The 13410-nt window shown below is 47.7% G+C and overlaps 2 protein-coding genes across 7 annotated transcripts in view; one reads left to right on the top strand and one right to left on the bottom strand.

Moving 5' to 3' along the window:
- Positions 1-13410, top strand: part of LOC135998167 (E3 ubiquitin-protein ligase RNF113A-like) — a 19333-nt gene continuing 5923 nt past the window's right edge. The window contains exons 1-10 of one of the 3 annotated variants that reach the window (XR_010607520.1): positions 1-102; positions 830-906; positions 1017-1121; positions 1711-1818; positions 2087-2196; positions 2402-2508; positions 3044-3133; positions 4006-4099; positions 4741-4847; positions 5350-5592. Coding sequence is in view for 1 of the 3 variants with exons in the window: in XM_065651299.1 (XP_065507371.1) it covers positions 3-102; positions 830-906; positions 1017-1121; positions 1711-1818; positions 2087-2196; positions 2402-2508; positions 3044-3133; positions 4006-4099; positions 4741-4847; positions 5350-5438 (987 nt within the window). In the remaining 2 variants the exon portion in view is untranslated. Of the gene's footprint in view, positions 103-829; positions 907-1016; positions 1122-1710; positions 1819-2086; positions 2197-2401; positions 2509-3043; positions 3134-4005; positions 4100-4740; positions 4848-5349; positions 6903-13410 lie in introns of those variants that run through there. The other 2 variants (XR_010607521.1, XM_065651299.1) reach the window with 2 other exon arrangements.
- The window catches only part of STRADA (STE20 related adaptor alpha), a 10124-nt gene continuing 4029 nt past the window's right edge, over positions 7316-13410 (bottom strand). For all 4 annotated transcript variants that reach the window (XM_065651294.1, XM_065651296.1, XM_065651295.1 and 1 more), the window contains 9 exons: positions 11845-11947; positions 11299-11420; positions 11049-11157; positions 10809-10932; positions 9870-10041; positions 9148-9252; positions 8647-8888; positions 7994-8036; positions 7316-7468 (listed from right to left, as the gene is read on the bottom strand). In XM_065651294.1, coding sequence (XP_065507366.1) covers positions 7316-7468; positions 7994-8036; positions 8647-8888; positions 9148-9252; positions 9870-10041; positions 10809-10932; positions 11049-11157; positions 11299-11420; positions 11845-11947 — 1173 coding nt within the window. The remainder of the gene's footprint in view (positions 7469-7993; positions 8037-8646; positions 8889-9147; positions 9253-9869; positions 10042-10808; positions 10933-11048; positions 11158-11298; positions 11421-11844; positions 11948-13410) is intronic.

Consider the following 13410-nt stretch of genomic DNA (forward strand, 5'->3'; position numbering starts at 1 on the left):
AGATGGCGGAGGAGGCGTCTGTGTGCAGCTTCGTGTTCAAGAAGCGGGGCCTGGCGGCGGGCAGGGGCCGGAGAAAGCGGCCCAGCAGCGACCAGGAGCAGGGTGAGGGCTGGGGGGGGACTCAGGGGAGGGCGCTGGGGGCCGGGCTGTGACGGTGCCCTGGGGAAGGCGAGGAAGGGCCTGGTGCCCCCCCGGCCGTACCGGTGTCTGTGTGGTGTAGGGGGATATCAGGGAAGTACTAGAAGCACTAGAGAGAGTGCAGAGGAGGCGACGGGCTGGTGAGGGGCTGGAGCACAAGTGTGATGGGAGCGGCTGAGGGAGCTGGGGATTCAGCTGGAGAACAGGAGCTGAGGGGAGACCTTCTGATCTCTGAACTGCCTGAAAGGAGCTGGGAGCCAGGGGGGGTCGGGCTCTGCTCCCCAGGAACAAGCGCCAGGAGCAGAGGAAACGGCCTCAAGTTGCGCCAGGGGAGGTTGAGGTTGGATCTGGGGAACAATTTCTTCCCCACAGGGCTGTGGGGCATTGGAACAGGCTGCCCAGGGCAGTGCTGGAGTCACCATCCCTGGAGGGGTTTAAAAGGCGTTTAGACGAGGTATTTAGGGACATGGGTTAGCACTAGAGTTAGGTTAGGTTATGGTTGGACCCAATGATTCCGAGGGTCTCTTCCAACTGAAATGATTCTACGGCTCCTCCTCGGGGGTTTCACCGGCCTCCCGCACATTCCCCTGGGTGTCCCCAGCCCACAGAGCGGGGCGGCTGCCTGCAGAGCCTGTGCTTGGGCTGCGGCCCTGCCCTGGGCACACCCTCACCCCTGGGCTTTACCCCTCAGAGAGCAGTGGCGAGGAGGGCAGCACAGTGGTGCGGAAGGAGCGGCGGCGGGACACCCCAAACCCCATGATCCAGAAGGTAAGGGAGCCTCAGCAGGCACTGGTGCAGCCGCAGTGCCTGCCAAGCTCAAGCTAGACACAGCGTTGGAGCTTTCCATCCGTCACACCTGCTGTTTGCTTGCCCCCCAGACCAGGGGATGCATGAAGGAGAGGCCTGCGTATGCCGTGAGCAGCAGTGATGATGAGGAACCGTCAAAGGAGATCAGAGTCACTTATAAATCGACAAGGTCGGCGGTAAGGACTGGGCAAGGATGTGGTTTTGCGGTGTGAGGTCAGCTGGGACCCACAGATCCTGCGCTTCATAGAGAGAATTTGCCTCTGGGAATGTGGAATCAGTCATTCCCTTTTTTTTATCTATAGATCCACCTCCCTGTCCCTTCTCTCTTAATAGACAAGCACCTTGTGTTAGGTTTATTCTCTTGATACCCCCTGCATCTAAAGGACGCCATTTAAGGTTGGCCTTTCCCTCTTAGAATTGGGACTTAAAACCCCAGGATGCCACTGGAGTTGCCCAACATCGCACAAAATTTCCAGGAAAGGGAGAGAAATCATCTGGGAAGGGTTGGGTACAGCTTAAATTGTTCTTCCCACTGGATTTTTCTCTTCTCTCTCCTCTTGGTCCAGTGAAATTTTGCCCGTTAGTATGAGCCTGGGCAGGACACAAGTAGGATTAAAAGCGGGTATCAACACTTATTCCTCTTCAGACTTATTTCCTTCTTGTCTGTGCCTCTGTACAGAATGGGAATCATGCCTGATTTGACCCCACTCAAACCTCGCACAGGTTTTCTCTTTGCTGTTGTCACAAGTTCTTCTTGTTTTTCAGAAACCTGTCGGCCCAGAAGACATGGGAGCCACAGCAGTGTATGAACTGGACACGGAGAAGGAGAAAGATGCCCAGGCCATCTTTGAGCGCAGCCAGAAAATCCAGGAGGTGAGTCAGCCATGCTCTGTAAGAGCCACTGCTCTGCAGCAGGAGCACGAGTGCTTTACTCAGCCCCTTCTGCACACCAAGAAGTCTCTTCCTCCCTGGAAATTTGAGAAGTCAAGAGCATAACTAGGGGAATTTTCTGGCTTTGTTGGTATCTTGGTGTTACAGAAGGCAGGTCTGGGAGGGGAGACCGGTGTCAGAGTGGTGAAAGCTAATCTGTCGTGAAGCTTTCCTGATACTTAATCACTTTGGGTTTTTTTTCTTTTCCTAGGAGCTGAGAGGAAAGGAAGATGATAAAATTTACCGTGGTATTAACAACTACCAGAAGTACGTGAAGCCTAAGGACACATCGATGGGAAACGCCTCTTCGGGAATGGTCAGGTATGTTGGGATGAGGCTCCGAGGACTGGGACAACGGAGAAGCTCAGGCACCATCCCCAAAGGCACCTGTTTGGGCGTTGAACTTGGCTTTTGCCACCAGCTTCTTTGTGTCTTAACGAGTCCAGTGTCTGGTTCTGACCAGGCCCCCAGGGGCTTTTTCCACCACAGCTGCTCAGCCGACCTGAGCCTTGTCCCACCCTTTCAGAAAAGGACCCATCCGCGCTCCAGAGCACTTGCGGGCCACGGTGCGGTGGGACTACCAGCCCGACATCTGCAAGGACTACAAAGAAACTGGCTTCTGCGGCTTCGGAGGTGAGCGGATCGTGTCTGCAGCTGAATGCGTGCTGCACCAGGTCTGCAAAGGGATCCAGTCTGGCTTGTGATGCTGCGTTTGTGACGCTAAGACGGGCTGTTAGTGATTTACAGACGCTTGTTTGCAGAGCTGGTGTGTGATGCTGTTGCAGAGTTGTTTTATGTGATGTTCTTGTCATTTTTATCTGAGAGCTGATGGCCTCTAATCAGTGGTTTTAAGAGTCCTGGGAAGGACTCCTGGGGTGTTCCCACCCTCCCACAGGTATTCTGGCCGCTGAGGCCATGTGAGGCGTGGGATTTGCTGTTTCTTATCCCACTTCCCATGTGTGTAAACGCCAGAGCTGTTGCTGTGACACACAGAGCATGATCCTCGTGACCTGTCAGCCCTGAGAGGGATCCTGTGCCTGCCGCAGGCACAGACAGGCGGGGAAGTAACTGAGTTTCACCTTCTGTTGGACAAAGGTCCGGCTCCCCCTCAATGCAATGTCCTGTTAGCATTCCTAGCTGTTAATTCCTCTTTCTTTGTGGTGCTCAGACAGCTGCAAGTTCCTCCATGACCGCTCGGACTACAAACACGGCTGGCAGATCGAACGGGAGCTGGATGAAGGCCGGTATGGAGTCAACGGTATGACATCCCTTTGCTCTCCCTCTCCCTGAGCTAACGGTGGGTGAGGGCACCAGGTCCTGCCTCTTACTGTGCCGTGAAGCGACTGTGATTTAGGGATATGGGACCGCGAACAAGCAAACGAGTCCTTCGCCTTCTCTAACGGCATGTGCCATAGGTTGAATGCATATTAGACAGAAAGGATGCTTTTGTTCCAAAGCTGTGGAACTCCCTGCTGCAGGAGAACTTCAGGGGCCAGTAACCACTGATGGCACAGAGCGAATGTGCTGCTTTTAGAGACCCACTGATGCCACCAGAGAGAATTATCTCCTTGTACAAGGGCAGCTCGGCTGTCGCACGGTTCCCAGCAGCAAGGTGTGGGGAGATGAGACTCTATCCTACACCCAGATACCCAGGAGGTGGGACACTTTAATGCTCCCTCACATCATTATTTTTCACTCACAGCATCCATAGCTGCGGCCCAAGTCCCGTGAGTGTTGCTCATGAACTGCTGTGCAGTTGTTGGGTGGAAGACAGTTCTCTGTTCTGTTGGAACCAAAGAGTTTGGTGGCAGCTGGTTTGGAAGAAAATCTAAAAAATAGGAGGGGGGGTTGGAGGATATGTCTCTTTATAGCAGCAAGTGGGCGAGGTAGAAGAGAATTTGCTGCTGTGAGGTGAGCAAGAGCACACTGGCTCATTAGGCCTAATTATATCTCAGTCCCACATGTGTTAGTGACATCAGCACCACCCAGATGCCAGATCTCTATTGTTTCCAGCTGAGATTCAATCTCACCTGCTGTGCTCTCTGCGCATTTAATATTTCATGCTCCACACATGGGCTGGTCTGTCCGCCTTTGCTCTTGCTCCAGTCTGGTTAACTTTCTCCTCTGCAGATGATGAAAACTATGAGGTGAGCAGTGACGAGGAGGATATGCCTTTCAAATGCTTCATCTGCAGAAGTTCCTTCAAGAACCCCGTGGTCACCAAGTAAGTGGTGGTTTTCGCACGAGGAGCCACATGGCTGCCGTTGATCAAGTCCACTAGTCGTTTACTGCAGAGGAAAATACAAACTGCCCACAGGCTGGTGGGTTGAACATGCTTGTTGTCTGCTGGGGCTTTTTGGTGGGTGGGAAAAGCCTCTGATAACCAGAGAGTCTCAAAACTGCAGCTGGAGCAGCTCCTTGGATGGGATCTCAAGCCTTTGTTGTTCAGGCACCTTTTAGATTTCCACAGAGGCTGCCTCATTACATTGTCTTTCCCCTTAACCTTGAGATTCTGTTTTCATGCCTTCGTTCCTCCTGGGCGTTGCGTGATCAGAGAATCAGAAGTGTGGGGAAGCCGAGAGTGAGGAGCAGGCTGTGGGCAGCATGGAAGTGGTGCTGCCAGCCCTCTGGCACGCTGCTGGCTGTCTCACTGGGTACTGGGGTCTGGAGGAGCTCGCTAGCGGCTCTGTGCTGTCACTCTAGTGAAGTGATGCTGAAACACCTTCCGTAGGGACAGTGCTGCAGAGGAAACTCTGTGTGCAGCTCACACTTGCATCCCCCGGGGACCAGTAGTTGGTAATTTCTGACTCCTGGACACCGTGGCTGTAGCTGGTGATGTGCAGCGGCCTCTCTGTCCCTGTACAGGTGTAGGCACTACTTCTGTGAGAGTTGTGCCCTCCAACACTATCGCAAATCCCAGCGCTGCTACGTCTGCGACAAGCAAACCAACGGCGTCTTCAACCCGGCAAAAGGTAACCGGCTCCGGGAGGAGCGAGGGCTTTTAGTAGGAACATCCGGAGCAGCAAAGGCACCACCTCCTGAGGCATCTCCTTGGCATTGGGCCTGGCCCTGAGCTCTTGGCTGCCAGCAGAGCTTCCTTTAGCGCCTGGAGACACTAAATCACAGCCTGGGTGGCTCCGTAGGCACAAAATGAGCATCTGTGCCTGCCCAGATGGGGAACTCAGGGAGCACAACTTCTGGGGAGGGTGAGAAGTGCCGTGGGAGCAGAGGCAGCAACTTGTCTGACGCTCTTGCTGGCAGCTGAGTAACACATGCTGGATTCTGTGACTGTTACATCCACTGCCCTGGACTCAGCAAATAGTGGCAGCTCCCAGCTGAGCCTTTGTGCAGGCAAGTGATTTTTTTTGTTAGGTGCCCTGGTTCTTGCAGAGATGGGTGTCACAGGATGACCTGGCTTTGGTGTGGGACAGTCCCTGCACCCAGAGGCTCATCCTGCCCCTTCCTGTTTTTCAGAGCTCATGGCAAAATTGGAAAAACACAAAGCAGAGGAAGAGGAGGAAGAGGAGCAGCAGCACTCAGAGCATGGAGAGGATCCACAATAGCAGAGCACTGTTTTGTATGTAGCTGAATAAAGCTTTTATGGGGGTGAAAAAAAAACACCTCACAGCAGTTGCCTTGGGGCCAGCAGCTACTAAAAGTGTCCTGACTGTGCCAGACCCCTTGGTTGCTGCTTTGTGAAGGCACAAGCCGGACCAGGTAAGGTCAGACTCAAGCGTTGTGGCTGAGCTGGGCTCTGCTGCCACCAGGACAGCAGCACCTGGGGAAGGAGCTGTTGGAGCTGCACATTCAGTTACTTCATAATTTCATTTTTTGACCGAGGTGCTGCTGTTTCACTCCTAACTTTGCACTGATCCTGCTTGCTTCCTCCTGCTGTGTTAACATAAAACTATAAGTTAAGTCCATAATCTTTGTGCATGGAAAGGGATGAGAAATACTAGCTTGCGTGAAGTTCATCCTTCACCCTAAAAATGCCAACTCAGGGGAAAGCAGGCCAGAGTGCTGCAGTAGATATGATTTGTTATCATACAGTGTATTCCCTCCTGTCCTTTCCGCCTGCTCTTGGTTCCTAGAATTCAAGAGGCTTAGAACTTCAGTGGGCAACACTTGTATCATAGCCCGACTATGTCACTCACTCACTCCCAGCTTTCAGTTTCTACTGAAACTTCCAGAAAAGAGCAAGAGCAGGTGGTTGTAGCTTCTTGCTTTAGTTGAAGGAAATATGTTTTTGAAACATGAAGGCAATTGTAACTAATAGTGCTGCAGGCAGCAGCTTTTTAAGTAAGGAAATGAGAGTAAATCTGCACAGCCAGCCTGTGGCATTTGTGATCCGCTCCATCATCTTGCAGAAACAGCAGACTTAAAAAAACAAACTTCAGAAATATTTTATTTGTTTTGGCAAAAAACTAGAGTAACAAACTTTATCTGGGTTCAAGTACAGTTTATAAACACAAGAGGGACCTGTTGCCAGCACCACTACTCCCATCAACCACCTATGGGACTGGAGTCAGTGCTGCACTGACAAGTGGAAAGTCCTCCAGCACCCATGGTCCTTGGAAGGGACAAACTAAAAACCTTAAATACACCTTCAAAAAACAAATACCATGGAATGGGGGAGAGTCACAGAGCCAGGAGTCGAAGGGAGCCATGTGAGAAAAGCTTTTACCTGTCATTCAGTCAGGGAAGGCAGAACAGCGATAGTAACGGAAGGCTCAAGATCAATTCTCTACATGATGTTCAAAGAGGAGTCATGAGCAAGAGGATTTAGCAAAGTCAAGTTACTTTTCCTCTGTACCAGGGTAAATCACTGAGAACAAGCTCTCTCCAGAACTGGAAAAATCCAGTGCTGCAGAGGAATGCCTGATGCAGCGAGTGTGCCTGGAATAAAAGCGGGTTGTCTTCGATCTTCCATTTTCCATCACAAAGCAGTGACATTTCAGAACATAATCCCTATTTTCCCCCACCCTCAAAACATCCCCGGTGCCAGCAATCTGACAAGCTCTGAGAAAATGCCCAAAAGCTAAGAGCTGCTTGCCTCCCCTTAAGGCACCCTTGAAAAGAGAAAGAACCAAAGAGGTGAGGGACATGCAGCCTTCAGCTGTGATATGAGGAAGCCAGTGATTCTTAAAAAAACATAAATAGAGACTAAACAGACTCGCTCAACCCATTCAAGTGATCTACCAGTGCTCAGCTGCAAGAGCTGGGGCTCTGGAATACTCCACAGTTCCTCAGGGTTGAGCCTTACCCAGCTCAGCTCTGTCCATTTGTTTCCAGGCTACTTCTTAAGTACACAGACAGTTGAAGTTCCTTCCCAAGGACCTGTAAACTCTTCTATGTGTAATTCATCACCTTTTATGAACAGGACCGATAAATTAAAATGTCCAGAAAGCTCCTCCAGAACCAGGTGTAGTCCCTGTTTTTTCTAGAATTCCCAGTCATCCACATCCAACTGCTCCAGGTTTGACACCAGCCCAAAAATCCCACTGGGATCCTGGGGCCGCGTTCCTTCAAAATTGGTGATGGGAGTGACGGGGCGCAGGAGTTCAGGGAGCGCTTCAGACGCGCGGCGCTTGATCTGCACAGAAAGGAGAGAACTCGGCTGCTGAAATGCTTCCACACAGTTGCCAATTGCAGACACGCAGAACGTGTGGTTATAGGCAGAAATTAAGAACACAGGATTATCCTCCCGCCTGCACCGAGATGTGCAGGGCTTTTGCGCAGCATCTTGTAACAACAAAGCGCTTTGCAGCCTTTTCAGCAGCATTTGGGTGCCACGAAGCACCACCCAAAGCCTCAGATCAAGCCAGACAAATTGTTTCAGGGGCAGGAGAGCCTCTGCCTCGTACTGTGCCAGGGCTGGAGCTGCTGCACAGCTGTAAGCGACGCAAAGGGCACGTCCGGCTTGTCTCAGTAAGGACCAGTACTCACCAGCAGATTTACCAAGCTGCGCTAAAATTAGTCACCAAACTAACTCAATCCTTTCAGACCACAGAAAATTCAGCAGCTTGACATTCCCACCCTCTGATTCAGTGACACAGCAGGACAAAAAGACTACAGAAAAGGCCCTGTTCTTTATCTGCAGATTAAATGAGTTCCTTACCTGCTTGAAGAAGGGATGATTAAGCAGAGTGCCTGCGCTTGGCCTGTAGAAGGGAGTTAGAGTAAAATAAGCACGCAAGAAAATGCATCTGCGTTTAAAGTCAGTGGGAGTGGAAGAAAGACAAGACCAGGGTCCTTTCTGGCTCTCATGTCTCAGCTACACGACATCTCCCTTTTGTAACCGGTAGCACTGTTTATTACGTTCATCTGATGTTTTATTCGAGCAGTTCAACCTTCTTCTGTGCAAGTTACCTACTTACACACCCCAGCATTTGGTCAAGAGAGAGTTTCTGAACAGTGGGGTGTGCTAGAGAGGTCTGTCATGGCTAAAGACGACCTTACCCTCACTACAGAGCAGTTTGTGATCATGTCCTATCGTTATCCTCTGCTGACATTTGCTGTGATTGGAACCAGATAAACAGTCTCACTGGGACCAAAAAGTCAAGTTGGTCAGTTTATTTTCCTAACACGTAGCAACTCTGCCCCACAAAGGCGGCTGCAAAGTAATTATTAAAGTGCTCTTATGGAAAGTGCTCAAAGTGTTAACAACTGCTCTTATTTTATATACTTTTGGAAAGAAAATGCTGGCACTCGCAGTTTAATGTGCCCTGGAATAGGGCAGGCGTGTGAAAAGCAGGTATCATGTGGCTTTACCTGAAATCGGGGTTCCGCTGGAGGCACTGCTCTACAAAGTTATGGAAGTAGGTGGAGAAGGTGCGAAGATACGGGTGCAGGGTCGGCTCCCCGTTGGCCGCTCTCACGTTGCTAATAGCCATGCTCTCGCCTACCCCATAATTAGCACTTGAACGGGAGGTTTTCATAGTCAGCTCATCGGCAGGAATTGTGGTGGTGTCTAACAGGCAGGGAACAGTTCCATTCAGCTTTTCCAAGAGCATCTGGAAGAGAAGGGGCATCAACATCACACACACAAAGATTAGACAGTTATCTCAGTGGATTTCTAATGTCCTCAGAATTTGGACATGATCATTCTGACACTAAAGCTTCGATACATAAGTGCTGCAATTCTATGGAAAAAGCAGCAATAAGAAGGGAATTGAGGCAGGCACAGCACCCTTCTGTCTTTGCATCCCAGTGCAGCAAGGCAGGACTATATGCCAGGCTCAGGATGAGCAAGGAACAGCTTTGCAGCCTTACCTGAGTAGAAGGCATGTCTTTAAATGGGACATGGCCGTTTGCCAGCTCACAGGCTGTTATCCCTACGCTGTAAATGTCAGATTTTGCATCGTAACCCTGGAGATTCTAGAAGGAAAAGAAAAATTAAGCCTTGTGGACTTGCGTGTTATGGAACACAGGCAATGCCCATAATTCAATATGCAGAAGAGCAAACCCAAATGATTAGAGCAGAAATAGTACAACCCACGTATAGGCAGGTTTATTGTGGTGGTGGTTTGTTTTGTTTGTTAAAAGGGCAACATTTAACAAGCTAGTAGAGATTGCATCTGCTTGGGGGTAACTGGCAACTAACTAACACTCTGCTAAAGGAGAATTTGTAGAGGTACCTACAAGAAAACTATAAAATAGATCAGATCAAATTCTGCCCCTGTGCCCACCCCAAATCTGTTTCCTCAAGCCTCTCCCCTTCTTTGCATTCCCTCCCTCTGGAGGGAAAGAAGAGACAATGTTGTTACATGGGCTTCTTAGCAATTGCCCCTTTTGACAGAAATACAGGTTTCCCCTTTCCAGGGGTCACTGGTTTTAAGGTAAAAAAGATAGAAAAAAAAAAAATAGAGCTCATCCCAAGAAAAAGTAACCCCGTGGCTCTTGTGTCCCCCCACACATGCCATAAGAACTCAGAAAATTATACAGAGATACCATTTATCACTACAAACTCGCAGTTATTTTTTTTTTAAACATACCTGCTGCAAGACTTCAGGACTGAGCCAAGGCAGGACTTTGATGCTGTATTTGGGGAAGTCATGAACAACTTTGAGTCGCTGCCCGTGGTTGATCATACTTAGGTTACTTCGCAGGCCAGAGAGGTACACCTTCCCATCCACAGAGATCAGGATATGGCTGGCTTTAACACTCCTAAAAAATAAAAGAGTAAAATAGCAGCAGCATCCCCAGGAAGACTGTTAGTGCAGAAGGGCACTGCAAAGGATTTGAGGCAGGCTGGATTTCTTTTACACTACAGATAATAAAAGTAGGGATCACTAATAACCTTGAACTTTCAGCATCTGACAAGTAATCTCACAAGAGAAGGTTTATCAGAGAAAAGAAAAAAAATATGCTAAGGGGTGAAGAGACTGATTCAGAAAGAGATAAAGAGCAGTTGTAGTGAGCCTCTATGGAAAGGATAACACCTGCTCTACTGGACGGATCAATGCACAGATCAATATTCAATCAGTCTTCTACCAAGAGGCTGCGATTCCTAAGGACGATCCTGAATGCTGCACAAAACCACTTCTACAAACATTAAAGATTCTGTTCACCCACTTTGCAGGTTGCCAAATAATGTTTTTCTGACAAGGATAAATGCAGGACTAAAGTTCTGGACCCAGAACCTTCAACAGTAACAGGGCAAACCCCCCTGTGCCACTGTCAGTCTCAATTTGGAGACTACCAGTAGTATCTGAACAAAGCCTTAATGAGTCGGACAGTGAACATGAGCTGCAGTTGTCATTTTAGATACACAGTGGGCTTTGGGATAAGTTTGTTCCACAGTGACACTGGCACACAGTTTAGTAAGATCAATGATATAATTTCCTATGAGTATCAAACTGACTTGATGAGCAATATTTCTGAGAACTTCCAACAGAAGGAAATGGATCGTCTTTTTTTTTTTTTGTAAATACCTGTGTACATAGCCCATATGGTGGATGTAGTCAAGTGCTTTCAATATGCCTTGGAGGATATACGCAATAGCCAATTCACTCATCCCATCCATAAAATGGGTACAGATCAAATCTTTTGCAGAACCTGAAAAGAAACAAAACACCTCTGAGTCAGTCAGAAAAACACCAAAGATACTTAATGTCTTAAACTTCATTTTACAGAATATGATGGTCAGACAAGGGCATTTCCTCTCCACCTACCATAGGCCATGAAAGATGTCACCACCCATAGCTCATTGTCAGCTATGAAAGTTGCTTTGTATGGCACGATGTTAGGGTGGTTGAAGAGCTTGGAAACATGAAGTTCCCCCTAAAATAATAATAATAAAAAAAGAAGATATTTTGATTCAATGTTGTAAATGCAGAAGTATGAATACAGTACTGATAAGCACCACTCTTGCTGCCTGTCCTCTCCTGAACTTGTATTACGGTATTAGCAGATTCATGTTACCTGCAGGAATGTCACCATTTCATTCGTGCAGGCCTCCAGGTTCACTCTTCTGACTGTCACGTACTCCCCTGTGGGTTTATACCTGGCCAGGTTCACAACCATCAAGTCTTCAAAGCCTCTGCCTAAAAGGAAAGACATTAAAGCTTCAGCAATATTTCTGGAACCATACACTTCTGGAGAACTCCAGTCCTTGACCCTTAAATAATCCTTACATTCATTTACTGAAACTATTTTTGGCCTTGTGAAAAGGAGCAATCATTCCATCAGATACCACCTTCCTTGGCACATATCCCATCGAAAGAAATCCTCCTAGCCAGTAACGTTCTCCTGTCTTTCAAGTTCGGAATGGAGGTAGAAATAAAATCATGCCTCTTTCAGCTGAAAGCCTTTAGGATTAGCATCTCATTTTTTATTCAAGTGATTTTAAAATCAAAGAGGACAGGCATCTAACGTCAAAACTAAGCAATCAGGAAAAGGCCAAGAAATCTGCAGAAGTTGTTCTTTGCAAAGCAGACTTCAGATCCTCCAGCCCACTAGTAGTTTTACCTATAATAGTGAGCAACTCGTAACAGCTGCTGTCTGGTAGGAAGTTGCTCATGGTGTCCCTTTTAGGGGAAGAAGCTATCGACTCGGAGCTCGCCTCATTTGTCTGGGGGAAAAAAAATAAAAAGTCAGGTCAAAAGAAATATCATATGCTAGAAAAATCATCTGCTCCTTATATTATCATCATACACCTCAAAATAATAAGACAGTACTGAATAGAGAAGAGAGAATTTAATTGCTGTTAATTTTAAATAGTTATTTATCAATTGAAATCCAGGAGATGCCTCATTTCAGAAGATCCAGACATCTGTGTTTCAAAACATGGAACTGTACCAGGTAGGTTCTTATTTGCTGCAAGCTAGAATGTCTTTAGGAATATTTGGATAAAGCCAATTACTGTTCACCTTCCATTAATCACAAATTTGCGTGCCACCATCCTGTTGCCAAAGGGAAGTTTTGTTTAGAGCCCTTTTCTCTGCACCGTGGCGCTCAGCGTTCCTGAGGCTTCTGCTCTTCTGCTGCTCATCTCTGCTAATACCAGCGCAGCTGAAGCTGCTTCACTGAACGGTACAAGTGATGAACCAACTTAGCCCAAGATATGAAGATTGGACACAAATGAAAAGAGAAGCTCCACATGAAAGCAAAAACTTAACTGCAAAGCATTAGTGCTTACAGAAAAAAAAGAGAAATAAAAATAAAAGACCCTGCAGCACGTGGGGAAGCAGCTCTCCTAAGCCTGTCAGCTTTTCTTCACTACATCTGACATTGAGCCATCTGCTTTATTTACATACACAGAAACCTTTCCAAGCAGGATTTTACAGAAAACAAACTTCAACGTTCTTCCAAGTTCCAACTCCCTCAAATTTCCAAAGTCACAAGGACAGCATCCTAATGGGGAACCAAATTTATCTGGTGTCTAAGACCAGATTTAGTTATCTCAAATTTCCAGCACATTAACTCCTCCTGACATTTGCAACTCCAGCTCATTTTTTCCACCTCATTCTTCATCAACTGCAAATGCCCTTTATCAGACCTTTTCTCATGGTACATGAAGCAGAAAAGGCTCATGCATTTTCCTAGAGTGATGGCAAATACTCCCTTTTCCAGCACTGAAAGATGGAAACACCACAGCGATAGCTGAAAAACAAGGAACGTGCTGTTCTACACTCAGTCCAGGGTAAATGTAGCGCAACGAGCATAGACATTGATTTGCCGTAAATTACCTTTAGGTCCCTAAATATACTTTGGGAGTTGTCAGTTCCACTTTGACCAGCACACATTTTACCTCTCTCTGCCTACTTTAAAATATATCTGTTTTTCAGTTAAGGGAAAAAGCAAAACTTAAGATTTGTGAATAGCGCTGTGGTACAATTTCAGCTCAAACAACTCCAGCGCAGCAGCTCAGTCCTGTTTCAGGATAACTAACCCCTGAGATCTCAGCAGTCCCCAATCCTTTTTTTTTTTAACTAGTCCTAACACAGCGCTGTTGCTTGGCTGAGAACAGGCAGCACCTTTCCTTTCAAATGTCAAACTTCTGGTAAAGAGGCCTGTCAATTCTGACTTTGATTG

This window comes from Caloenas nicobarica, chromosome 24, assembly GCF_036013445.1.
Source record: "Caloenas nicobarica isolate bCalNic1 chromosome 24, bCalNic1.hap1, whole genome shotgun sequence".
In the NCBI taxonomy this organism is placed as follows: domain Eukaryota; kingdom Metazoa; phylum Chordata; class Aves; order Columbiformes; family Columbidae; genus Caloenas; species Caloenas nicobarica.